The 27,928-nt window shown below is 46.1% G+C and overlaps 1 protein-coding gene across 1 annotated transcript in view; it reads right to left on the bottom strand.

The window, feature by feature from the left end:
- The window catches only part of adamts15a (ADAM metallopeptidase with thrombospondin type 1 motif, 15a), a 44,846-nt gene extending 17,459 nt beyond the window's left edge, over nucleotides 1-27,387 (bottom strand). The window contains exons 1-3 of the mRNA XM_041894524.2: nucleotides 26,216-27,387; nucleotides 16,771-16,903; nucleotides 16,160-16,327 (exon numbers count right to left, since the gene is read on the bottom strand). Coding sequence (XP_041750458.1) covers nucleotides 16,160-16,327; nucleotides 16,771-16,903; nucleotides 26,216-27,163 — 1,249 coding nt within the window. The 5' untranslated portion in view covers nucleotides 27,164-27,387. The remainder of the gene's footprint in view (nucleotides 1-16,159; nucleotides 16,328-16,770; nucleotides 16,904-26,215) is intronic.
- Nucleotides 27,388-27,928: the final 541 nt, after the last annotated feature.

Consider the following 27,928-nt stretch of genomic DNA (forward strand, 5'->3'; position numbering starts at 1 on the left):
ATGTTAACGTGGCACACACGAGATTGGCGTTTTCTATCAGGAGTCTGTATCACATAGTCAGTTTCAGTTAGTTTCTTTTCAATGACATAAGGACCAGAGAAACGTGCTGACAATGACGCTCCTGGCACAGGCAACAACACAAGAACTCGGTCACCTGGCTGCAGTGAACGAGAAACAGCCTGTGTGTCATAGTGTCGTTTCATCCGTTTCTGTGAGGAAGACAGCGCTTCCTTTGCTAGAGCACAGGCAGCATGTAGGCGCTCACGAAAGCGACTAACGTAGTCCAACACATTTTCTTTCACACACAACTCTTGTGACAAAAACTGATCCTTAAGGACTTTCATAGGTCCTCTCATGGTGTGTCCAAACACCAGTTCAGCTGGGCTGAACCCTAGGGATTCCTGTACTGTCTCACGGACAGCAAACAACACTAGAGGAACTCCCTCATCCCAATCTTTCTCAGATTCCAAGCAATATTTACGGAGCATAGACTTCAGGGTCTGATGCCAACGTTCAAGCGCACCCTGAGACTCTGGGTGATATGCGCTTGACACACGGTGTATAACTGACAAGGATTTTAACACTTGTTTGAAAAGTTTAGAAAGGAAATTCGTACCCTGATCAGTTTGTATCACCTTAGGTAATCCAAAAGTTGAGAAGAATTTGATCAACGCTTTACTCACCACCTGTTACTCGTTTGTTCAATCACACATCCCATGTTATAAAAACCAAACTTGTGTTTGTTGCAAGAGAGAGAGAGACTTTTTGCCATATGTGAGTATGGACACGGTGGTGTCCTGTGTGTTGTGTACGCACTAAGTTGTTGGTTACCCTATTGGTAACTTGGTTAGAGAGAGGCTTTTTCCATATGTGAGTATGGACACGGTGGTGTCCTGTGTGTTGTGTACTCACTAAGTTGTTGGTTACCCTATAGGTAACTTTATTAGAATATATTTCTTTACCTGAGTGTGGATACTGTTGTATCCTGAGTACATACTTTATTGCTGATTACCCTGTTTTGTAGCGTGGTGTGTTTCTGGGAAAAGGGGAGTGCTACTCATGTAAATTAGTCAGTGTCTGGTTCAGTGTTGAGCTTGGCAGCTGTAACTACCTGTTTTTTTTTGTGTGTTCAGTAGTCGACGGCTCGTGTTGCTAGTAGGATGGCTACTTTTGAGTTGGAGGCATTTTTGGAAAACCCTACGTGGGGGGTTTTTGAGAATTGCCGTAGAGTGGATCTACAGGTTTTGGCTGACCACTTTTCTGTACCCATACAGAGGGGTTTAGTGAAAGCAGAAGTTAGGGAAGTAGTGCTAGCGATATTGTTAAACGAGCGGGTGCTTGAGTTACCGCCGCCTGACCCTGCTGCTCCTGTAGGGGATGTGGTTGCTGATCCTGTAAGCCCATCAGTGTCTGAGGACGAGGCTAAGGCTCCAGCCACATTGCCCCGTTATGACCCACTCTCCCCACTGACTGACAGTGATGCCAGGATCGATGTCCGCTCGACACGGCTCCAAATGGAGGCGGAAGAGCGGGCACAAATCAGGCAAGACAAGCTGGAGATGCGTAAGCTAGAGGCAGAACTGGAGACGCGTAAAATGGAAATGGAGATGCGTAAGATGGAACTGGAGGTGCGTAAAATGGAACTAGAGGCAGAAACAGCGAGGTTAGTCTCTGCTAATACTATGCCTGCTAGTGAGCCATCCTCACCAGCTGTGTCATCTGCTACGTTTGATATTAGTAGACAGATCACCTTGGTACCTGTGTTCAGGGAGTCAGAGGTTGATTCCTATTTCAGTGTTTTTGAACGGATAGCGGTAGCATTGAAATGGCCCAAAGAGGTATGGTGCCTATTACTTCAGTGTAAACTAACAGGTAAAGCCCAAGAGGTTCTGGCAGCGCTACCTCTTGAAGACAGTTTGAATTATGACGTGGTCAAAGCTACTGTTCTTCGTGCCTATGAGCTTGTTCCTGAGGCATATCGACAGAGATTTAGGTCTCATAAAAAGTCTCCTACTCAGACTTATGTGGAGTTTGCTAGAGACAAAGGAAATCTGTTTGACAAATGGCACAGTGCTAGTAAGGTAACTGATTTTAACTCTCTACGGGAGTTAATCTTGTTAGAAGAGTTTAAAAATTGCTTACCCGAACGCATTGTAGTTTATCTGAACGAACAGAAAGTATCCTCACTGTCGGAAGCGTCTGTATTGGCAGACGAAGTTTGTGTTGACGCATAAGAGCGTGTTTTCGGCTCGTACGGAGAGCAGGGCTGCGGAGTTGCTAACTTTTAGTCCTAGTCGACCAGCAGTACATCCAGCGCGCCCAAAAGATGTGCGTCACTGTTTCTATTGTCATAAGGTGGGACATTTGGTTAGTGATTGCTTTTTGCTTAAACGCAAGCCGGGGATGACTCAGCACGCCAGGCCGCCAACGGGTGTTGGGCTGATTCGTACGGTTGTAAGGCCAGAATCAAGACAGAAGCCTCATAGTGAATGTGGTTTGAAAGTCCCTGTCCCAGATCACAGTTATGAACCGTTCATTTTTGAGGGGTTTGTTTCTATATCAGATGACGAAGCGTCTCAGCGTCCAGTTAGAATCCTCAGAGATACTGGTGCGGCGCAGTCGTTCATACTCGCTGATGTGTTGCCCTTGTCCAGTAATACATATTGTGGTTCCAGTGTGTTAGTACAAGGAATTGAAATGGGTTTCGTCCCAGTGCCATTGCACTTTGTGAACGTACACTCTGAGTTAGTCAGTGGATTGTTCAGAGTTGGCGTACGTCCTATGTTGCCAGTAAAAGGTGTGACATTTATAATGGGCAACGATATTGCCGGAGGAAAGGTAATACCCATATTGGAGGTATTGGATAAAAGTGACCAGTCTCTCTCCGAGGAGCTGGCACAGGGTTATCCAGATGTGTTCCCCGCTTGTGCTGTCACACGTGCTCAAGCACGACAAGTGGGTGAAGTGATAGATTTGTCGAACACGATTCTATTCAGAGAGTGTGACCCAGAGGATAGTTCGGGTGCTACCTCTGGTAAGCTGGTGCAGTCTGACCAACAGCCCGTAGGAAGAAATCTGTCTATAAACACCAGTTAGACCTGAGCGGACCACCCACTGTATTTTTTGTATGGTAGCAGTAGCCTAGCGGTTCTTTAGGCAGGCTAGATCAGTTTAGGGGGTTTTACACTATTGTTTCATTTCTTGGGTCCTGCTCAGCCCTTTTTCCCAAACCTTTACCGTGTGTTTAGTAATAAACCATTTATGTTTGACGGTAGTTCATGGTTGTTGTGTCATTTTTGGTTCTCACTGTTCCAGGTCACACTTATAATTTGCATAATTTATGTTACGGGTCTCATGTCCATCCACCCTAGACGTTTAGAGCCACGGGGTTCGTAACATAAAGTGGGGGTTCGTCCGGGATCTATCCCATGCTACTCATGTAAATTAGTCAGTGTCTGGTTCAGTGTTGAGCTTGGCAGCTGTAACTACCTGTTTTTTTTTGTGTGTTCAGTAGTCGACGGCTCGTGTTGCTAGTAGGATGGCTACTTTTGAGTTGGAGGCATTTTTGGAAAACCCTACGTGGGGGGTTTTTGAGAATTGCCGTAGAGTGGATCTACAGGTTTTGGCTGACCACTTTTCTGTACCCATACCGAGGGGTTTAGTGAAAGCAGAAGTTAGGGAAGTAGTGCTAGCGATATTGTTAAACGAGCGGGTGCTTGAGTTACCGCCGCCTGACCCTGCTGCTCCTGTAGGGGATGTGGTTGCTGATCCTGTAAGCCCATCAGTGTCTGAGGACGAGGCTAAGGCTCCAGCCACATTGCCCCGTTATGACCCACTCTCCCCACTGACTGACAGTGATGCCAGGATCGATGTCCGCTCGACACGGCTCCAAATGGAGGCGGAAGAGCGGGCACAAATCAGGCAAGACAAGCTGGAGATGCGTAAGCTAGAGGCAGAACTGGAGACGCGTAAAATGGAAATGGAGATGCGTAAGATGGAACTGGAGGTGCGTAAAATGGAACTAGAGGCAGAAACAGCGAGGTTAGTCTCTGCTAATACTATGCCTGCTAGTGAGCCATCCTCACCAGCTGTGTCATCTGCTACGTTTGATATTAGTAGACAGATCACCTTGGTACCTGTGTTCAGGGAGTCAGAGGTTGATTCCTATTTCAGTGTTTTTGAACGGATAGCGGTAGCATTGAAATGGCCCAAAGAGGTATGGTGCCTATTACTTCAGTGTAAACTAACAGGTAAAGCCCAAGAGGTTCTGGCAGCGCTACCTCTTGAAGACAGTTTGAATTATGACGTGGTCAAAGCTACTGTTCTTCGTGCCTATGAGCTTGTTCCTGAGGCATATCGACAGAGATTTAGGTCTCATAAAAAGTCTCCTACTCAGACTTATGTGGAGTTTGCTAGAGACAAAGGAAATCTGTTTGACAAATGGCACAGTGCTAGTAAGGTAACTGATTTTAACTCTCTCACGGGAGTTAATCTTGTTAGAAGAGTTTAAAAATTGCTTACCCGAACGCATTGTAGTTTATCTGAACGAACAGAAAGTATCCTCACTGTCGGAAGCGTCTGTATTGGCAGACGAGTTTGTGTTGACGCATAAGAGCGTGTTTTCGGCTCGTACGGAGAGCAGGGCTGCGGAGTTGCTAACTTTTAGTCCTAGTCGACCAGCAGTACATCCAGCGCGCCCAAAAGATGTGCGTCACTGTTTCTATTGTCATAAGGTGGGACATTTGGTTAGTGATTGCTTTTTGCTTAAACGCAAGCCGGGGATGACTCAGCACGCCAGGCCGCCAACGGGTGTTGGGCTGATTCGATGCGGTTGTAAGGCCAGAATCAAGACAGAAGCCTCATAGTGAATGTGGTTTGAAAGTCCCTGTCCCAGATCACAGTTATGAACCGTTCATTTTTGAGGGGTTTGTTTCTATATCAGATGACGAAGCGTCTCAGCGTCCAGTTAGAATCCTCAGAGATACTGGTGCGGCGCAGTCGTTCATACTCGCTGATGTGTTGCCCTTGTCCAGTAATACATATTGTGGTTCCAGTGTGTTAGTACAAGGAATTGAAATGGGTTTCGTCCCAGTGCCATTGCACTTTGTGAACGTACACTCTGAGTTAGTCAGTGGATTGTTCAGAGTTGGCGTACGTCCTATGTTGCCAGTAAAAGGTGTGACATTTATAATGGGCAACGATATTGCCGGAGGAAAGGTAATACCCATATTGGAGGTATTGGATAAAAGTGACCAGTCTCTCTCCGAGGAGCTGGCACAGGGTTATCCAGATGTGTTCTCCGCTTGTGCTGTCACACGTGCTCAAGCACGACAAGTGGGTGAAGTGATAGATTTGTCGAACACGATTCTATTCAGAGAGTGTGACCCAGAGGATAGTTCGGGTGCTACCTCTGGTAAGCTGGTGCAGTCTGACCAACAGCCCGTAGGAAGAAATCTGTCTATAAACACCAGTTAGACCTGAGCGGACCACCCACTGTATTTTTTGTATGGTAGCAGTAGCCTAGCGGTTCTTTAGGCAGGCTAGATCAGTTTAGGGGGTTTTACACTATTGTTTCATTTCTTGGGTCCTGCTCAGCCCTTTTTCCCAAACCCTTACCGTGTGTTCATAAATAAACACTTTGTGTTTGACGGTAGTTCATGGTAGTTGTGTCTTATTTGTTCTCACTATTCCATGCCACACTTATAATTTACATGAATTTATGTTACGGGTCTCATGTCCATCCACCCTAGATGTTTAGAGCCACGGGGTTCGTAACATAAAGTGGGGGGCTCGTCTGGGATCCTATCTATCCCATGCTACTCATGTAAATTAGTAGTGTCTGGTTCAGTGTTGAGCTTAGCAGCTGTAACTACCTGTTTTTGTGTGTGTTCAGTAGTCGACGGCTCGTGTTGCTAGTAGGATGGCTACTTTTGAGTTGGAGGCATTTTTGGAAAACCCTACGTGGGAGGTTTTTGATAATTGCCGTAGAGTGGATCTACAGGCTTTGGCTGACCACTTTTCTGTACCCATACCGAGGGGTTTAGTGAAAGCAGAAGTTAGGGAAGTAGTGTTAGCGATATTGTTAAACGAGCGAGTGCTTGAGTTACCGCCGCCTGAGTCTGCTGCTCCTGTAGGGGATGTGGTTGCTGTTCCTGTAAGCCCATCAGTGTCTGAGGACGAGGCTAAGGCTCCAGCCACATTGCCCCGTTATGACCCACTCTCCCCACTGACTGACAGTGATGCCAGGATGGATGTCCGCTCGACACGGCTCCAAATAGAGGCGGAAGAGCGGGCACAAATCAGGCAAGACAAGCTGGAGATGCGTAAAATGGAACTAGAGGCAGAACAGGAGACGCGTAAGATAGAACAGGAGACGCGTAAGCTAGAGGCAGAACAGGAGACGCGTAAGCTAGAGGCAGAACAGGAGACGCGTAAGATGGAACTGGAGACGCGTAGGCTTGATCAAGAACTGGAGACGCGTAAGATGGAACTGGAGATGCGTAAAATGGAACTAGAGGCAGAAACAGCGAGGTTAGTCTCTGCTCATACTATGCCTGCTAGTGAGCCAGCCTCACCAGCGGTGTCGTCTGCTACATTTGATATTAGTAGACAGATCACCTTGGTACCTGTGTTTAGGGAGTCAGAGGTTGATTCCTATTTCAGTGTGTTTGAGCGTATAGCGGTAGCATTGAAATGGCCCGACGAGGTATGGTGCCTATTACTTCAGTGTAAGCTAACAGGTAAAGCCCAAGAGGTTCTGGCAGCGCTACCTCTTGAAGACAGTTTGAATTATGAGGTGGTCAAAGCTACTGTTCTTCGTGCCTATGAGCTTGTTCCTGAGGCATATCGACAGAGATTTAGGTCTCATAAAAAGTCTCCTACTCAGACTTATGTGGAGTTTGCTAGAGACAAAGGAAATCTGTTTGACAAATGGCACAGTGCAAGTAAGGTAACTGATTTTAACTCTCTACGGGAGTTAATCTTGTTAGAGGAGTTTAAAAATTGTTTACCGGAACGCATTGTAGTTTATCTGAACGAACAGAAAGTATCCTCACTGTCGGAAGCGTCTGTATTGGCAGACGAGTTTGTGTTGACGCATAAGAGCGTGTTTTCGGCTCGTACGGAGAGCAGGGCTGCGGAGTTGCTAACTTCTAGTCCTAGTCGACCAGCAGTACATCCAGCACGCCCAAAAGATGTGCGTCACTGTTTCTATTGTCATAAGGTGGGACATATAGTTAATGATTGCTTTCTGCTAAAACGCAAACCGGGGATGCCTCAGCACGCCAGGCCGCCAACGGGTGTTGGGCTGATTCGATACGGTTGTAGGGCCGGAATCAAGACAGAAGCCTCATAGTGAATGTGGTTTGAAAGTCCCTGTCCCAGATCACAGTTATGAACCGTTCATTTTTGAGGGGTTTGTTTCTATATCAGATGATGAAGCGTCTCAGCGTCCAGTTAGAATCCTCAGAGATACTGGTGCGGCGCAGTCGTTCATACTAGCTGATGTGTTGCCCTTGTCCAGTAATACATATTGTGGTTCCAGTGTGTTAGTACAAGGAATTGAAATGGGTTTCGTCCCAGTGCCATTGCACTTTGTGAACGTACACTCTGAGTTAGTCAGTGGATTGTTCAGAGTGGGCGTACGTCCTATGTTGCCAGTAAAAGGTGTGACATTTATAATGGGCAACGATATTGCCGGAGGAAAGGTAATACCCATATTGGAGGTATTGGATAAAAGTGACCAGTCTCTCTCCGAGGAGCTGGCACAGGGTTATCCAGATGTGTTCCCGCTTGTGCTGTCACACGTGCTCAAGCACGACAAGTGGGTGAAGTGGTAGATTTGTCAGACACGATTCTATTCAGAGAGTGTGACCCAGAGGATAGTTCGAGTGCTACCTCTGGTAAGCTGGTGCAGTCTGACCAACAGCCCAGAGAAAGGAAGAAGGATGTGGAACTTGTTGCTGAAGCAATACAGTTACCAGTTACTCGTGAGCAGCTGATCGCTAACCAACAGGTTGACATTAGCCTGGCTAAATGTTTTTCTAGTGTGGTCTCAAAAGACGAGCTAAAGAAGAAAAACATGGCATACTTCATTGATGGTAATCTCCTCATGCGTAAATGGACATCCCATGTTGACGCTGGCGGAGATTGGAATGCTGTTTACCAAATAGTGATTCCTACAGCCTTTCGACAAAATGTTTTATCCCTCGCTCATGATCACCAGTGGTCCGGACATCTGGGAGTCACCAAGACTTATGATCGTGTTTTGCGACATTTCTTTTGGCCTGGTTTAAAACAAGATGTGGCTCAGTTCTGTCGGACTTGCCACACCTGTCAAGTAGTTGGGAAACCGAACCAGGTTATTTCCCCCGCGCCTCTTTGTCCCATACCGGCCATAGGTGAACCATTCGAACATGTGAAAGAAAATGTGTTGGACTACGTTAGTCGCTTTCGTGAGCGCCTACATGCTGCCTGTGCTCTAGCAAAGGAAGCGCTGTCTTCCTCACAGAAACGGATGAAACGACACTATGACACACAGGCTGTTTCTCGTTCACTGCAGCCAGGTGACCGAGTTCTTGTGTTGTTGCCTGTGCCAGGAGCGTCATTGTCAGCACGTTTCGCTGGTCCTTATGTCATTGAAAAGAAACTAACTGAAACTGACTATGTGATACAGACTCCTGATAGAAAACGCTAATCTCGTGTGTGCCACGTTAACATGTTGAAGACATACCACAACAGACCCGTTACTCAGGTAGACAGTCCAGAGAAACTGGCCGAGTCGGCTGTCTCTGTTGCTGCTACGGCTGTAGTGGGAGGTCATGTTAATGATGTGGACGGAGATGGTTTGGAGTTGCGCAATACTCAGCAGCAGTGTGCTAGATTGCCCAATTCAGAGATGCTGCTGTCTCTCCCGTCAAGCCTGATTCATTTAACGGACAGACAGTCAGATGATATTGTGAAACTATTACACAGCTTTCCATGTCTTTTTAATGATGTTCCTACATGTACAAATGTGTTAGAACATGACATTAATGTTGGAAACGCTGCACCTATCAAGCAACATCCTTATCGTGTCAACGTCGCTAAGAGAAAGATAATGAGGGGTGAGGTCGGTTATTTGCTGGAGAATAACCTGGCTATGCCAAGTTCAAGTCCTTGGAGTTCTCCGTGCATTCTGGTTCCTAAACCTGATGGGACATCCAGATTATGTACGGACTATCGGAAAGTCAATGCTGTCACAGTGCCCGACTCGTTCCCGTTACCCAGACTGGATGACTGTATTGATACTGTTGGTGCTGCTACCTATGTAACCAAATTAGATCTTCTAAAAGGTTACTGGCAGGTGCCGTTAACCCCACGTGCCTCCGACATCTCTGCATTTGTGACCCCAGATCACTTCCTACAATATGCTGTCATGGCATTTGGGATGCGGAACGCACCAGCCACTTTCCAACGCCTGGTTAACACAGTATTGGCTGGAGTTCCTAATTGTAGTGCTTACCTTGATGATCTGGTCATTTATTCAACTGAGTGGTCTGATCATGTTAACACTCTAAGGGTAGTGTGTGAACGTCTAGCAACCGCTTCTCTAACCCTGAACTTAGCAAAGTGCGAGTTTGGGAAGGCTACTGTTACTTATCTTGGTAAACAGGTCGGCCATGGTCAGGTGCGCCCTGTAGATGCCAAGGTCTCAGCTATAAACGCATTTCCCGCACCTACCACCAGAAGAGAGCTACGCCGTTTTTTAGGGATGGTTGGCTACTACCGTAGTTTCTGTAAAAATTTCTCTGCGGTAGTTGCTCCATTAACGGATTTGCTCAGTCCGGCGAGAAAATTTGTATGGTCTGAAGATTGTTGTACTGCTTTCAACACTGCTAAAGCACTCTTGTGTAGTACTCCTGTTCTTGCTGCGCCAGATTTTGAGCGGCCGTTTAAACTGGAGGTAGATGCAAGTGACAGAGGTGCTGGTGCTGTTCTACTGCAGCAAGACCAGAGTGGAGTGGACCATCCTGTCTGTTATTTTTCACGGAAATTTAACAAATGTCAGACAAACTATTCCACCATTGAACAAGAAGCTCTAGCTTTGTTGTTAGCTCTGCAGTACTTTGAAGTTTATGTTGGTTCCAGTGCATTACCAGTGGTAGTGTATACTGACCATAACCCCTTAGTTTTTCTCCACCGGATGTACAACCAGAACCAACGCCTTATGCGTTGGGCACTTGTCGTGCAAAATTATAATTTGGAGATCCGCCACAAAAAGGGGTTAGATAATGTGTTGGCAGATGCTTTGTCTCGTGTGTAATGATCTAGGTTTTTTTTTGTTATCCCGATAGGATGATTTGTGAATTTGGGTGTTGTGATAGTACGTGTGTCGCAAACCATTTTGGTTTGCTCTTTTAAGGGTGGGAGTGTTACGGATACAGGTATCCTGTGTTTTTGTGTGTTCCTACTCTTTCTGCCCTAATCACAGGTGTCCTGTATGTTCCTGATTGGTGGTCGTTGAGGTGTCTGCTGATTGGACCAATCAGTGAACATTCCTGTTAATTGCACCACCTGTTATTCGTTTGTTCAATCACACATCCCATTTTATAAAAACCAGACTTGTGTTTGTTGAGAGAGAGAGACTTTTTGCCATATGTGAGTATGGACACGGTGGTGTCCTGTGTGTTGTGTACGCACTAAGTTGTTGGTTACCCTATTGGTAACATTATTAGAATATATTTCTTTACCTGAGTGTGGATACTGTTGTATCCTGTGTACTTATTTAATTGCTGAGTACCCTGTTTAGTAGTTTTGTGTGTTTTTTTGGGAAAAGGGGGGTTTAAGCTAGTTGCCCTTGGGCGTACATTACCCGTAGGAAGAAATCTGTCTATAAACACCAGTTAGACCTGAGCGGACCACCCACTGTATTTTTGTATGGTAGCAGTAGCCTAGCGGTTCTTCAGGCAGGCTAGATCAGTTTAGGGGTTTTACACTATTGTTTCATTTCTTGGGTCCTGCTCAGCCCTTTTTCCCAAACCCTTACCGTGTGTTCATAAATAAACACTTTGTGTTTGACGGTAGTTCATGGTAGTTGTGTCTTATTTGTTCTCACTATTCCATGCCACACTTATAATTTACATGAATTTATGTTACGGGTCTCATGTCCATCCACCCTAGATGTTTAGAGCCACGGGGTTCGTAACAGGTGTATTTCTATGTTGGTATTTCTGTTGGGTTCATTTCTATGTTTGAGATAATGACTCCCAATCAGGGGCAACGAGTGTCAGCTGTGGGCTGGTTGTCTCTGATTGGGAGCCATATTTAATCTGTATGTTTTCCTTTGGGTGTTGTGGGTTTTTGTTCCTTTACGGTCTTTGTTACTGTGGACTTCACGAGTCGTCTTTTGTTTTGTATTTAGATACCTTAATATAATAAAGTCATGTTTCTTTCACACGCTGCGCCTTGGTCTACTTCGCTACTAGACGATCGTGACAGAAAAACCCACCATAAAACGACCAAGCAGCGTGTCCAGACGGAGGCAGACTGGACATGGGAGGAAGCGCCGGGAAAGGAGATAGAGAGGCTGGCGATGGCCCAGGTGGGCAAAGTGTGGTCCTGGGAGGACATGCTCGGGGGCAAGGGACCTTGGGGTAGGATCAAGGCCCTGGCGAGAGAGGAGCAGCGGCGTCAGCAGTGCCATCGTCGGAAGGAGGAGAGGCACCTTTAGGGGGGGCACACGGCATGGGCGACTGGGCAGCAGGAGGCTGCCACAGGGCGGAATAGGAGAAGAGGAGAGAAGGCCACCGGGTTACGGGAGCCATTGGCGAGAGGAGGGAAGGAAGTCGTAGAGGCACGGCGAGAGGGACTGAGGTGGATTGCCAGTCCGGTCCGGCCCGTTCCTGATCCCCGTTTAAAGCCAGTGGTGTGTGTTCCCAGTACGGTCCGGCCTGTCCCTGCTCCACGCACCAAACCTACGGTGTGCGTCGCCAGCCCAGCCCGGCCTGTCCCTGCTCCACGCATCAAGTCTACGGTGTGCGTCGACAGCCCTGCCCGGCTCGTTCCTGCTCCTCGCACCAAGTCTACGGTGTGCGTCGACAGCCCTGCCCGGCCTGTTCCTGCTCCACGCACCAAGTCTACGGTGTGCGTCGACAGCCCTGCCCGGCCCGTTCCTGCTCCTCGCACCAAGTCTACGGTGTGCGTCGACAGCCCTGCCCGGCCTGTCCCTGCTCCACGCACCAAACCTACGGTGTGCGTCGACAGCCCTGCCCGGTCTGTTCCTGCTCCACGCACCAAGTCTACGGTGTGCGTCGACAGCCCTGCCCGGCCTGTTCCTGCTCCACGCACCAAGTCTATGGTGTGCGTCGACAGCCCTGCCCGGCCTGTTCCTGCTCCACGCACCAAGTCTACGGTGTGCGTCGACAGCCCTGCCCGGCCTGTTCCTGCCCCATGCACCAAGTCTACGGTGTGCGTCGACAGCCCTGCCCGGCCTGTTCCTGCTCCACGCACCAAGTCTACGGTGTGCGTCGACAGCCCTGCCCGGCCTGTTCCTGCTCCACGCACCAAGTCTACGGTGTGCGTCGACAGCCCTGCCCGGCCTGTTCCTGCTCCACGCACCAAGTCTACGGTGTGCGTCGACAGCCCTGCCCGGCCTGTCCCTGCTCCACGCACAAAGCCTACGGTGTGCGTCGCCAGCCCAGCCCGGCCTGTTCCTGCTCCACGCACAAAGCCTACGGTGTGCGTCGCCAGCCCAGCCCGGCCTGTTCCTGCTCCACGCACAAAGCCTACGGTGTGCGTCGCCAGCCCAGCCCGGCCTGTCCCTACTCCACACACAAAGCCTACGGTGTGCGTCGCCAGCCCAGCCCGGCCTGTTCCTGCTCCACGCACCAAGCCTACGGGGTGCGTCGCCAGCCCAGCCCGGCCTGTCCCTGCTCCACGCACAAAGCCTACGGTGTGCGTCGCCAGCCCGACCCGGCCTGTTCCTGCCACTCGCACCAAACCAGGGGTGCGAGTCGCCAGCCTGGTCCAACCCGTTCCTGCTACTCGCACCAAACCAGGGATGCGAGTCGTCAGCCTGGTCCAGCCCGTTCCTGCTACTCGCACCAAGCCAGGGGCGCGTGTCGTCAGTCCGGCTCCGACCAGCGGGGCTAGACAGGACCAGGGGTACTTTGGGGGGTTGGAGAGGAGGTGGGGATCAAGGCCGGAGCCAGAACCACCGCCGAGGAGGTATGCCCACCCAGCCCTCCCTTGTTTAGCCCTTATTGAGGCGCGGTCGCAGTCCGCGCCTTTAGGGGGGGGTACTGTCACGCTCTGGCTCCGGGACTCTGTATATTGAGCCAGGGTGTGTTCATTCATTGGGTGTATTTCTATGTTGTTATTTCTGTTGGTTTCATTTCTATGTTTGAGATAATGACTCCCAATCAGGGGCAACGAGTGTCAGCTGTGGGCTGGTTGTCTCTGATTGGGAGCCATATTTAATCTGTATGTTTTCCTTTGGGTGTTGTGGGTTTTTGTTCCTTTACGGTCTTTGTTACTGTGGACTTCACGAGTCGTCTTTTGTTTTGTATTTAGATACTTTAATATAATAAAGTCATGTTTCTTTCACACGCTGCGCCTTGGTCTACTTCGCTACTAGACGATCGTGACAGTCAGCCCATGCTCCTTGTACGTGTCCTGGTAATCTGTCTGGCCACGCGGCCTTGTGAATGTTAACCTGTTTAAAGGTCTTACTCAAATTGGCTACAGAGAGCGAGATCACACAGTCGTCCGGAACAGCTGGTGCTCTCATGCATGGTTCAGTGTTGCTTGCCTTGAAGCGAGCATAGAAGGCATTTAGCTCGTCTGGTAGGCTCGTGTCACAGGGCAGTTCACGGCTGGGTTTCCCTTTGTAATCCATGATAATTTGCATGCCCTGCCAAATCCGACGAGCATCAGAGCCGGCGTAGTAGGATTTGATCTTAGTCCTGTATTGACGCTTTGCCTGTTTGATGGCTCGTCGAAGGTCTTAGCGGGATTTCTTATAAGTGTCCGGATAATGTCCCACTCCTTGAAAGCGGCAACTCTAGCCTTTAGCTCAATGCGTTCACACACAAATCCATGGCATGCCTGTAATCCATGGCTTCTGGTTGGGATATGTACGTACGGTGGGGAAGACGTAGTTGATGCATTTATTAATGAAGCCGGTGACTGATGTGGGGCGGCAGGTAGCTTAGTGGTTAAGAGCGTAGTGCCAGTAACCGAAAGGTTGTTGGTTCTAATCCCTGAGCCGACTAGGTGAAAAATCTGTCGATGTGCCCTTGAGCAAGGCACTTAACCCTAATTGCTCCTGTAAGTCGCTCTGGATAAGAGCGTCTGCTAAATGACAAAAAATGTAAAAAAAATTGTTAAATGTGGTAAACTCCTCAATGTTATCGGATGAATACTGGAATATATTCCAGTCTGTGCTAGCGAAACAGTCCCGTAGTGCTTCATCGGACCACTTCCGTATTGAGCGCGTCATTGGTACTTCCTGTTTGAGTTTTTTGCTTGTAAGCAGGAATCAGGTAGGGCGACGGAGAGCGTTGTATACGTTTCTGTGCGTGGAGTAAAGGTGATCTAGAATTTTGTGGCCTTTAGTTGCACAGGTGACATGCTATATGGACCTATAAAATGAGGTAAAATGGATTTCACTTTCCTTGCATTAAAATCACCGGCCACGAGAAGCGCCGCCTCTGGGTGTACATTTTCTTGTTTGCATATGGACCTATACAGGTTGTTGAGTGCCATAACTTCCTTAACATTAGAGACCGTGCACCAGCTGTTGTTAACAAAGAGACACACTCCTAACGTCTCAAGGCACTCCTAACTTGTGTGCATGCGTGCGTGCTTGTGCTACTGTGAACCAGCCATTGTCGTTGTCTACTCTTCTCTGTCCTGAGGGAAAATGTCCTGAAAAGGGCATAAAAATAGAATGGAACGAACAGAGCGTTTTTCTTCTATTCTATTTGAACCTGCGTGGGAAGCATTGGGGACTACACCTAGCTGCCCAAACCACTGCGGTGGTTCTTGGTACGACAGCCCCTCTAATTTGGGACATATGTTCAGGATAGTAGGCCTTGAAATAACAGTTTGTCACTGATCTGGGTCCAGACCTTATGGTTTGCCCTGCTTGGCACACGTTCCATATTCAAGAGAGTAGGATGTCTGTAGAGAGAGTTCTCTCTCTCTGTCTGTATTGTAACGTTTTGTGAGTGCATGCAATGTTACAATGAGGGTAGCCTGTCTGGTCTGTGCACATGTCCCGTTTAGAGTTATCTGATTCATGATTTGTCTTTACGACAGGGACAACTATATTATAGCTGCTGTTACCCCATCAGGTTATATTCATGGCTAAGAGGTTATTACATTCTTGGACTATTTGAAGACTCATAATCATAATGTTAAGCAATTTAAATGTTCAAAACACATTTCCCTTTCAGGGACAATAACTTCCATCTTATCTATTTGATCTTATCAAGCTGAATTGAGAAAAATCAAGAGACAAATGTCTGCATTGCGAAGTAAGTCAGCCTGCTCCTTAACAACCCCAGGCTTCATAGCCCCCTGGTTACTGACCAAGTGGCAACAGATAACAGGCTAGACTGTGTGACTCTGTTTGTGACAGGGACACAACAGGAACAGGAACAGAACAGGCTCTGTGATTATGTGTCCAGCAGCACGTTAGGATGGGCATGTGCTCTCTCAATGTGATCAGCCATCAGCAGTCCTGTTGCCAACACAACACAAGATGTTTGTACTGTATGTTGTCAACCAGTGAGTGTGTTATAAGGGGGGGCCTGAAGCACCACAGTGAGACTGAGTTCAGCTGAGACTCACTCACACCTCTTTATCAAACACTCTCCCTACATTCCTTCCTCATGTTCTACACAACAAGGGTCAGGGGTTAGGGGTCAGAGGGTAAGAGTCAGGATGACTCACCATGTCCACTGTCCAGGCAGTTTACCAACCTTGTAGGGTTTTCCCACCTATTACGCAAGATAAATGGGTTTTGCATAAGGGTTTGCCCACTTATTTACCAGCAGCACTCAAGGGTTACCCACATATCTCTTTACCACTACCACACTTTAGTCAGGGGTCAGGTATGTGCTGTGCGTACATGCCTATGTGTGTGTGTCAGAGGTCAGAGGTTGTGCTGACTCACCATGTCCACTGTCCAGGAAGTCAGTGATGATGGCTGCGCTGCAGGGGGACCAAGGGCTGGTCCTGTTGATCTGGATCAGGGTTGGGGACATCATGTGGTTGTCCTTCAGCTTCCCAAACGTCTCCTCACACGCCTTCACATTGTCATGCGGCATGTTGAACACGTGGCCTATAGCAGGAAGAGGAAGGAAGGGAGACATTACCGTCAACTGTCTCATTCATCTTTGTTAGTCAATATATTACTTACTAGATTTACTTGGGCGGCATAAGTCATATGGCTTGTTGTTTTTGTCAGTCAATAAACACTAGACATTTACACAATTATTTTAAGTTGCTCAGGTATTCTGAAAGGAGGTGTAATATTATATCAGCGCTGATACTGTTCAAACTATAAAGAGGAAATCTGGGTCACTTTTGAGTAACTATTCTTGGCACACTGACAAAACAGCAGCTTTGGGTTCTCAATGACCATGAGAGTGGGGTTTGGAGAGGACAGCAGGTTTGGGTGAATGGGTTCACCCCATTGGGTCAATTCAGTCAATTCATGAAGTAAACTGAACATCCAATTCCAGCCCTGGAGGATGGACTGAGGGGATGTGACAGAGCACTCACCAAGCTCATGAGCAGTGGTGAAGGCGGAGGGCAGGCCGTCGTCTTCTATCACAGAGCAGCTTCTCTTGGGGTCACACATGGTGCCCACGTCAGCCATCCCCAGGGTGTCACAGGTGGAGGCTCCACACAGGTCCTGGATAGGAGATAACACACACACACACTGGTCAGACAAACACACTCAGCTCTCTTACAAACTCACCTCACTCATCTCTCCCATTACACCTGGAAATTACATTTCTATTGCTGTTCTGAGATTTTATTAGGATATTCCCTTGCTGTCGAGCTAATTTGACCCTCTTACTTGTCGTGCTTTTAAGACCTTGAAAGATGAGGACAACACAGTAGTATGTACTATATATAGTGATTATATTGTGTGTCATTATGCTGTGACAAATCATTCTAACACATCTGCTTTGGCTTGCCATGAGGTGTCACGTTCTCCCAATAGGCATTGCTTTCTGGAAACCCCCGCAACACATTCAATCTACCTGTACTTGAGTTTATGTAAATGCCTCCAATTGTTCTGCCAAGTAGCAAGTTTCCAATTGACCTATATTTCTGCACCACACTGTTTTAAACACAATGGATGCTAGTGAGTGAGGACCAATTTGGAGCTCATTATCACAGGCCTCACTGACAACCAGGCAGTACCCAAACAACCCATGGAGCAATGCCCTTCTGCCCAAATTGGTCTTAAAATTGACTTTCCAGCAGTACTTACAAACAGCAATGCCATGGTCAACCATTAGAGCTGAGCTAACGCCTTATACATACACCCATCATTACTATTGAGAATATCCATGCACACCAACATGGTCTCAGGGCAATCTGTATTATTCTTTAAGTCAATCTGTGACACTCAATTTAGTATGATACAGTATGTTACGTGACGTCAGGTTACATTATGAATGGAATAGCGGTCGTACAATATCATAGAAATTAGAGGACATATAGTATCATACATCTTACCTGGTCGTACAATAGAATACGAATTGGATGACGGAAGTTATCAAACATCTTGGAGGACATGTAGTATTATACGTCTTTCTCTGAGACCAGGTTGCTTGTTGTGTGTAACAACAAAGTAGATTTACGGGGAGAATTTACGCTGGCGGTTAGGGGAACTAACAACAAAGGTTAGGATAAATTACGTGAAAGGTTAGGGGAACTAAAACAACAAAGGTTAGGTGAATTTACGTAGTAGGTTAGGTGAATTGGGTTAAGTTTAGAATAAAGGTTAGGGGAAGGGTTCGTTAAAATCATACAGTTGTTCCCGACGTGACTCGAACACACAACCTTTAGATTGCTAGATGGTCGCAGATTACGCCCAACCAATCACCCTACTTTAGTTTCTGTCTAAAGTAACTAGACCATTAGTAGGTATCATACATGTTGGAGGTGCTCAGAAATACATTAAGAATGTTTTGTATTGCTCTAATGCGAGGCTGTGCACACTAGAGTAGAATCTTCCACAAACACACAGTAAAACCCTCGATCCCAAAGCTCCTCTCAGCTTTGATCTGGTATTTACAAGTATATCCAAACTGAAGCCTTAAAGTACTGTGACAAATTATTTCCAGTATACACCACAATTGTTAGAAGATGACTGTCTAATCCAGATGTGTGTATGCATGCTGTGCTCGCCTGTGTGTGTGCTTGCCTGTGTGTGTGTGCATGTGTGAGTGTGTGTGTGTGTGTGTGTGTGTGTGTGTGTGTGTGTGTGTGTGTGTGTGTGTGTGTGTGTGTGTGTGTGTGTGTGTGTGTGTGTGTGTTTGTGCGTGCGTGCGTGCGTGCGCATGTGTGTTTTTATCTCAATATCAAATAATTTCTGGTTAACAAGTACCTGTGATTTTTTTCAATTAAAATAGTCAAAAAGAAACAAAAATTGCTTCTTAGCAAAGAGCAATTTTTCAAGCAATAATTTTTCTACGACTGTCTGGGAGTGGTCTGAGTGGGGAGGGGAACACTGAAAACTAGCTGTTATTGGCAGAGAGGTTTAGAACTCTCTTTCTTATTGGTCTATTAACTAATTTACCACCTGGTGATATCATCAGGCAGGTCAAAACTCCATCCCACCAATACAGGCAGAAATTTCAGGCATCTTTTCAAACAGCTCTTACACTAAAAGGGCATTATCATCATACTCACAATTTCATAGTATTATTTCAACCTCATTGTGTGGAAATATATATAAAATCAAATCAAATTGTATTTGTCACATACACGTGTTTAGCAGATGTTATTGCGGGTGTAGCGAAATGCTTGTGCTTCTAGCTACAACAGTGCAGTAATATCTAACAAGTAATATCTAAGAATTTCACAACATATACCCAATACACACAAATCTAAGCAAGGAATGGAATTAAGAATATATACATACACTACCGGTCAAATGTTTTAGAACACCTACTCATTCAGGTGTTTTTCTTTATTTTTACTATTTTCAACATTGTAGAATAATAGTGAAGACATCAAAACTATGAAATAACACATATGGAATCATGTAGTAACCAAAAAAGTATTAAACAAATCAAAAAATATTTTATATTTTAGATTCTTCATACAGCCACCCTTTGCCTTGATGACAGCTTTACACACTCTTGGCATTCTCTCAACCAGCTTCATGAGGTGATGCATTTAAATTAACAGGTGTGCCCTCTTAAAATTTATTTTGTGGAATTTCTTTCCTTCTTAATGACAATCAGTTGTGTTGTGACAAGGTAGGGGGTGTATACAGAAGATTGCCCTATTTAGTAAAAGACCAAGTCCATATTATGGCAAGAACAGCTCAAATAAGCAGAGAGAAACGACAGTCCATCATTACTTTAAGACATGAAGGTCAGTCAATATGGAACATTTCAAGAACTTTGAACGTTTCTTCAAGTGCAGTCGCAAAAACCATCAAGCGCTATGATGAAACTGGCTCTAATGAGGACCGCCACAGGAATGGAAGACCCAGAGTTACCTCTGCTGCAGAGGATACGTTCAGTAGAGTTACCAGCCTCAGAAATTGCAGCCCAAATAAATGCTTCACAGAGTTCAAGTAACAGACACATCTCAACATCAACTATTCAGAGGAGACTGTGTAAATCAGGCCTTCATGGTTGAATTGCTGCAAAGAAACAACTACTAAAGGACACCAATAAGAAGAAGAGACATGCTTGGGCCAAGAAACACGAGCAATGGACATTAGTCCGGTGGAAACTTGTCCTTTGGTCTGGAATCCAAATAGGAGATTTTTGGATCCAACCGCCGTGACACGCGGTGTGGGTGAACGGATGATCTCCACATGTGTATTTCCCACCATAAAGCATGGAGGAGGAGGTGTTATGGTGTGGGGGTGCATTGCTGGTGACACTGTCTGTGATTTATTTAGAATTCAAGGCACACTTAACCAGCATGGCTACCACAGCATTCTGCAGCGATACGCCATCCCATCTGGTTTAGGCTTAGTGGGACTATCATTTGTTTTTCAACAGGACAATGACCCAACACACCTCCAGGCTGTGTAAGGGCTATTTTACCAAGAAGGAGAGTGATGGAGTACTGCATCAGATGACCTGTCCTCCACAATCCCCCGACCTCAACCAAATTGAGATGGTTTGGGATGAGTCGGACCGCAGAGTGAAGGAAAAGCAGCCAACAAGTGCTCAGCATATGTGGGAACTCCTTCAAGACTGTTGGAAAAGCATTCCAGGTGAAGCTGGTTGAGAGAATGCAAAGAGTGTGCAAAGCTGTCATCAAGGCAAAGGGTGGCTATTTGAAGAATCTCAAATATAAAATATATTTTGATTTGTTTAACACTTTTTGGTTACTGCATGATTCTATATGTGTTATTTCATAGTTTTGATGTCTTCACTATTATTCTACAATATATAAAATATCAAAAATAAAGAAAAACCCTTGAATGAGTAGGTTTTCTAAAACTTTTGACTGGTCGTGTATATGGACGAGCAATGACAGAGCGGCATGGACTAAGATACAGTAGAATAGTATGGAATACAGTATATACATATGAGATGAGTAATGCAAGATATGTAAACATTATTAAAGTGGTTAGTGTTCCATTTCTTAAAGTGGCCAGTGATTTCTAGTCTATGTCTACTGGCAGCAGCCTCTAATGTGCTAGTGATTGCAACACAGGACAATCACGTTTTTGATTGCACTGGGCCTATGAGAAAATATATTAAACTGCAATGAGCTGCTGTGTTTTCATCTGCCAATGACCTACTTTTCACATCCGCCATATCTTTCCATGGTGTGGACTCACTCACCCAGCTGTTTAACACAGACACGCACGCACGCACGCACGCACGCACACACACACACACACACACACACACACACACACACACACACACACACACACACACACACACACACACACACACAACCGCCAATCCTGACTCTCCATCTTTCCACGGTGTGGACTCACTCACCCAGCTCTTTAATGACAATGACCAATAATATTGTTCCAATCCTGACTAATCATAATTAAAAGACCCACAGCTTTTTGGTGACCTTGTTTCTGCATGTTACTTCCTCTTTTCACAGAACCAGGCATAGAACAGAGTAGGATACCCTCCCCTCCATAACATGTCATGTTGCTAGTGACGGCTCAGTAAGGCCTGGGGGGACATTCAAAAGCAACATGTTGTTGCACAGCATTGCAACAGAACAGAGTAGGGCCGGGAACCAATCAAAGTTGCAGTGATTCAATCAATCAGCCGGTGGCTGATTAGTAGGGGCCTGGAGGCATATTCAAAAGCAACATGTTGTTGCACAATGTTAAAAGAGCAACAGCGAGAAAGAATTAGGCTAGGCACTAAACAAGTTACACAACAACAACTGCAGCAGCTTGCACCGACAACTGGAAACCTTGGTCTCATCCACCAGTATCACCGGGCAGGGTTTTATAAGATCTGGAAATACTTAGCTAGGTGTGTCCTTCCCCCTTGTTACCCTGGTGTGTATCTGTCTATCATGGAAGTTAATAGCAAACTTAGTGTAGAGTTACTCTCCCCTCCAGCCCTCTCTGGGGAAATATGAATCTGGCAGGTTTATGGTCAGAATCCATTACTAATCTTTTGGAAAAGGGGTTTTCACATACACTGCACATTCTGTGGACGTTACTGTGCGATCTCTGCAAGCTGCAGAGCAGTAAGGAAGGAGCCATGGGGAGAACTGAGGCTCCCTGTGAGAGCTGAGTGGCCTATATAATACGCATAAGTATAGTACATTAAACTCAGCATAAGTAAACATCACATCAGGCGCAATCTGTGCCTTCCTCGAGCCATTGTGCTGTTGATTGCAAACCATTTCAAGACCCTTTCACAGGCATCTATATCTAATGTGCCTACTCAGCAGGGGGAAAATGGTTGAAATGGCGTTAGAAACTGATTTAAATTACGTCATTGTAATGTCATGCCCGCTGGGTATTTAGAATGAAAATGCCTATGCCACAAGCATGGAAAGTGTCCTATGACTGTCTCCTGCTATGGACCAAGGTCGGCTGACTGCATCATCAGCATCACCACCACCCCAGGTCTGGCAAAACCTATTCATCGTCACTGTGCCAAAGACGGCTCCTCTCCTCAAGCAACACTGACCCAATTGGCACCCGGTGGTACAAACAGCAGACTTTCATTAAGCTTTTATAACGTCCAAACTGTTCCATGTGTGCATTACCCCTCCTTCTCTTTCCATTTCTCTCTCTTCCTCTCTCTATCTCTCCAACTCCCTCTCAATTTGTCTACCTTCTCCCACTCTCTCTTTCGCTCTACCTTCTCCCACTCTCTTTTCTCTCTAGTTCTCCCACTCTCCCCCTTCTCTCCCCCCTCCTCTCTCTCCCTCTCTCTCTCTCCCCTCTCTCACTATCCCCTCACTCTCTCTTTCTCTCTCTCTCTCTCACTCGCTCTCTCTCTGAGTCACAGACTACATACCAGTGTCCACCACAACTCAGCTTTAACATGTTGAATCAGACGTGTTGTTATTATAGACAGACATGAGTGGAAATGGAAAGGAGAGCTGGAGAGAGTGGGAGTGGGGTGAGAGGAGAGGAGGAAGTTAAGATTACTGCCAATAAAAGAAAGTCAAGAAATTAGCTCACACAAGGGTCTGCTGTGTGGTAGTTGTAAGGGGCCCATTGGGAGTATTGGGTCTCATAATGACAGCTTCACAGCTGAAGGTGAGATCTGTTAGTCTTTCACGTCCCCTCCAATGTTCAGGAACATTAAGACTCATTTGTCATGAGGAATAATCTGAATGCCTGAGGGAGCTACATTTAAACTGAAACGGATTGTTTCAAGTCTTTCTTTCTCCCACTTCCCATGACAGTATCTTTTTAAATTATGAGCCCAAGCCCATGCTTTGGAAGGTTTTACCTCACAGAACTGAATAGTTTCTCACTGGTCATAACAAATCCTTTTGCCAATGGTCGGTATGGTTACCAACATTACTGTGAAGGCAATGACTGCAGAGTGTAATTCTAGAGATAACATATTCATCCAACTTGTTGAATTAAGTTTGATCAATCTACTCCACTTCTAATAGGCCTATTGTGATTGACATTACTTTTCTAGCCTACACTCAGCCTATACAGCTGCCAACTAAGCCAACCAAAGCGTCGCCTGGAGATATGATTCTGACACATTCCATTTTCTAATAGTGATGCTGATCCAAATTGCCATTCTTTGCCACTCTTTACCACAGCCAACGTGCTGACACACACAACAGTCAGTCTCTGTTATGTTATTAATGTGTAATTACTTGGTTATAGCCTGACGTGAGACTGTTTATATTTAGTGGTTTTAGGATGACAGGCTCATATGGTGCCACTTAAAATGACTTACAAGGCTTCTTTGTCACTTTTGGGGTTTTGAGAGGGAAGTGTGTGACTTATGATGGCCAACTGTGCCACTCCACACTGACAGTGCTACTAAGCCTCTTTTATTAGGTGTAAATCTGTGGGACTCGATAAAGTTGGGCTATATTAAAGGTAAGGTTTAGCCAACTGGAAACCACTATGGTAAATTAAAAAGAAACAAGATGTGTAATTGTGTAGTTATTGTGTAATTGTTTAAAATCTCCAGTGTATTTTGAATAGCCGACAATCAATTCTCAATCAACTTTCATAATGATTTTCACAATATGTGTAGGTGAACAACACTGACGAGTGACAGGTTAATAGGTCAAAAAGTAATTGCTGTAGAGGTCACATGGTAGAAACACAGGAATGAATTGAAATACACACAAACAGATCTAAATCAAAAAGCTAAAACTGAGCCAACAACCCAGATGAGAAATGTGCACTAGGCAGAGGAGAGGTGTGCTGACTCCTGTCCCTTGCGGCTGGCTGCAGCTGCGAGGCTCTCCCTCCTTTAGTGCTGCTGTGGTTTCAGACCGGGGGCAAGCAAGTCGGCCAAGCCCAGAGACTTGGAGGGAGGGAGAGAAGGATAGGGGAATTTCTGACATGTTCATGGTGTTCTTCCCCAGGGGCATATTTAATGGGGAGCAGATCAGGCATCCTCAGAGGGGAATGGGGGAGGTGGGGAGAGACAGGTCGGAGCATTTACAGCTGGAGACAAGGCAGGGTGGGGAAGGTCCACATAAAACAAGACACTTCCGATTGTTGCATCCCTCGGGGTACTGATAGACTGACTGGCACTCCCTTGTCACAGAGCACAGGTAAAATAACTAAGCTAGTTGAATTAGTTTGTTGGTCAATTTCCTATTGGATTATTATGTTCAGTATGTTCGCTAGAAAGTACAGTGACTTGGTCTTGAAGAAATTGGCCATGACATAATGTGCTATATGACATGATCCGGAATATGACATTATTTAAATGACATCTGCCAAGTAAGGGTGGTTGAGTACAGCACTGCACTGACATTAGGTTTGGCTTTGCCATTCTATTTATTACATGAAAGCTCTGAGACTACAGCAGGTAACTGTATGGTAACTGTATTCCCTGCTACTATTGGAGGTGTCTGAATCTCTCTCCCCACTAAATGCATGCCTGCCTTCAAGACAGTGAACCATGGACAACCTGCTTTACTAAGGAAAACAAAGGACTGTATAAAGTCTCAGTGTCTGTCTGTCTGCCTGCCTGTCTGTCATATCATGGCTGTCTGAAACTTGGCTGAGAAGTGAGTGTTCACATGTCTCTTCTTGGGTCAAAGAGCTACACCTTCTCTAATAATGGTTGGAATGTAAGGAGGGACTTCAACTCTGACCTTGCCTGAAATGTAGAAATAAATCAAAAAGAAAATATGTCAGAAAAACAGAAACAAAAATATTACTTACTTCCATTTCAAATAACTGCCACTCTGCTCTGACTGAGTTATTATTTTTGGTTGCAATGGTAAACTTGGACCATGTCCATCCCTGTCCTTACTTCAGTGTTAGGGCTGGCCAGCCGGTTGGCCACGTGGCATGTAGAGTCTTGTTGTTTGGCTGTGTGAGTAATGGGTGGTCTGGTCTGTCCACACTGTGCTGTGGGCGCGGCCCTCCATCTCCCTCTCTCTCTCCCTCCCTCTCTCTCCCTCTTAATCTCCATCTCCCACTCCTTCTCCCTCTCTCTCTCTCTCTCTCTCGCTTTCCCCCTCTCTCTCCCTCTCCCCCTCTCTCCCTCTTCCTCTCTGTCAACTTCTCCCTCCCAACAGCTGAGGATTGTCTCAGAGTTCACCAGAGGTGAAAGTGTGTTTGAGTGCAAATCAATTAACGTTTAAGGGCATGGACAACACACTGAACCCATCCTTTTATAAATAAGCATTGTGATTTGTGAACAAGCATAAAGCAAGTCAGTGTCTACTTTATGAAACCTGGGGTTGGGTTGGCTTAGCTATGCTTACGTCTACGGCTATGTCTTGTGTGCCACTGGGTTTACATTAATCTATGCCAAGGCTCCCATACCTCCTTGTGATACACATTTTATTATATGGCACCTATGCCACCATAGACAAACAAATTGCCTATAGCTCACTGATGACTAATTGAAGATGCTGTTCAGCATTATAGACTGGATTAGACTGCTTATGTGGTGCATTCAATTCTATTCCCATTTTCAAACTATTGCAATGGTTCAATGCATCAAAATAATCCTCATTCTGCATGCAAATTACACAGTCATTCTAATTGCACAGATGCATGCATATTTGCAAACCATTAAAGGTCAAATAGGGGGTGCTTAAATGTATCCTGTTTCACTGCATGTACGAGTGGGTAACCTGTACAAGTGTGAGGTGGGGTCATGGGCAGGAATCAACCATTATTGACGGAAACCCTGGAGCAATTAAGGTTAAGAGGATTGGTGATTCAAACTAGCAACTTTTCGGTTACTGCCCCAATACCTTTGCAATAAGCTAACTTCCATCCCATGCTAATCGCAAGGTGTCAGAGAGAGAGCACCCCCATGTTGACGGAATAAATAAAGCTAAACTTTACCTGCTTGGTGAACAGGATGGCTGTATCCCAATACTCTGGATGCTTGTCGTTATTCTTATTCATCTTTTTTTGCCAAGTGCAGAAGTTACGCAGCGTCATTGCTGCATTGCCGGAGACCTTGGGTCCTTTGTCGTCATCAGTTAGCACAATGAACTTCACAACTACAATGTTGATGGAGTTGAGAATACTGGGGTGTTTGTAGAGCCTAGCTGCCACAGACATGAGGGTCAAGAGGTAATGTTTAAGGTCATCTCCATGGAAACTAGCCATGGACTCATCGGCAACGACCAGCGTCTCCACGTATCTGGGGATGGAGGCGAATCTCTTGGATCTACCTTTGATACCTTTCAACATTGTTTCAGTCACATTGTGCCCTTTGTATAAGTGCTTGTATTTCTCCAAAGACGCGGCGACCTCGGGACTCAGACCCGTGTCCACCGCGCACCTGGAGGTCGAGTTACCATTGAGGTTATCGTTGCTACGGCGCCGGATAACATGTACGCTCTCGGCGCTCCTGGTATTTCCTGAAGTGGTGTCATTGTGGACAGGGTTGATGAAATATTCCCAGCCTCTGAAACCGAATGCGCCTTGCAAGCCCTTGCACAGACTCAGCGCTGCGTATGAAAGCCGGTCTGAGTTGACATAACCAGAGTAAAAACACCTGCTCAGGTCCCCGCTTGCAGCTGGACTGGAGGCAGAGATGGTGGGGGCAAGGAAATTAGAATCTGGATGTAAATCAAGCACTAGCTCCTGCTGGAAGGCGCTTATTTTAAGAACAATTCTCCTCGTAAGAATATCCTTGCCGTTGTCAAAAACATTCTTCTCATATTGTTGGTCATCAAGTCTAATAGGGTAGCAAAGTTCACGTTCACTCTCCATGCAATTAACGGATCTGGAGTGTAGAATCACAAAACAATAGAGCAATATTGTCCTTATGAACATGACCATGATTGATTTTATTGACTAACCTAATGCAATGATCAGGAATTGAAATTAACAACTGAAGTAGCCTGCACGAGCCGTACGCAGTGGTAATCAGTGATCGATACAACAGAGAATAATCCAAGGCGCGCATGGAAGGTTATTCTAAAACATTGCCGCTACAAGTCCGCTCAGTGCAAAATCCTTCAATATCTGACCCGTTCCCATCTTCTACCTGTCTGCTGAGCCGATTGCTGCCTTCTGTGGACTTTATGCTTTTGCGTCATGTGTAGCCTAAACATTGAGAAATTGCAATCCGTTTTTGGGTCGTAACTAGTTACCACAGCCACAAAGTCATAATTATGGTTTAACCCCGCCTATCTCTACATTTATCTTAAAATCTGATTTTAAACCTAACCCTAAACTTAGCCCTAACCTTAACCACACTGCTAACCTCATGCCTAAGCATAACCTTGAATTAAGACCATAAAGCTAATTTGTATTTTAATTAATTTTTACAATATAGCCAATTTTGACTTTGTGGCTGTGGTAACTAGTGACAACAGAGTTTTGGGGGAGGCGCTCGGGAAAGCTCATTGGTTATGCGTCTCAGTTCAAGGTTTACTCTGCGACCACTTGAAACTCTGTACTGTATTACCATCACCAATTCGGCGCCGCACAAGAAAAACCGGGTTTCCACCCACTTTCCCCTCGAGCTGGGGCTGTGCTGTGCTGTGCTACGCAGCGCATGGCAAGCAGCCTGCCTCCACAGCACATCTGTATCCAACGCAA

This window comes from Coregonus clupeaformis, chromosome 13 (genome assembly GCF_020615455.1).
Source record: "Coregonus clupeaformis isolate EN_2021a chromosome 13, ASM2061545v1, whole genome shotgun sequence".
Classification (NCBI taxonomy): Eukaryota; Metazoa; Chordata; class Actinopteri; order Salmoniformes; family Salmonidae; genus Coregonus; species Coregonus clupeaformis.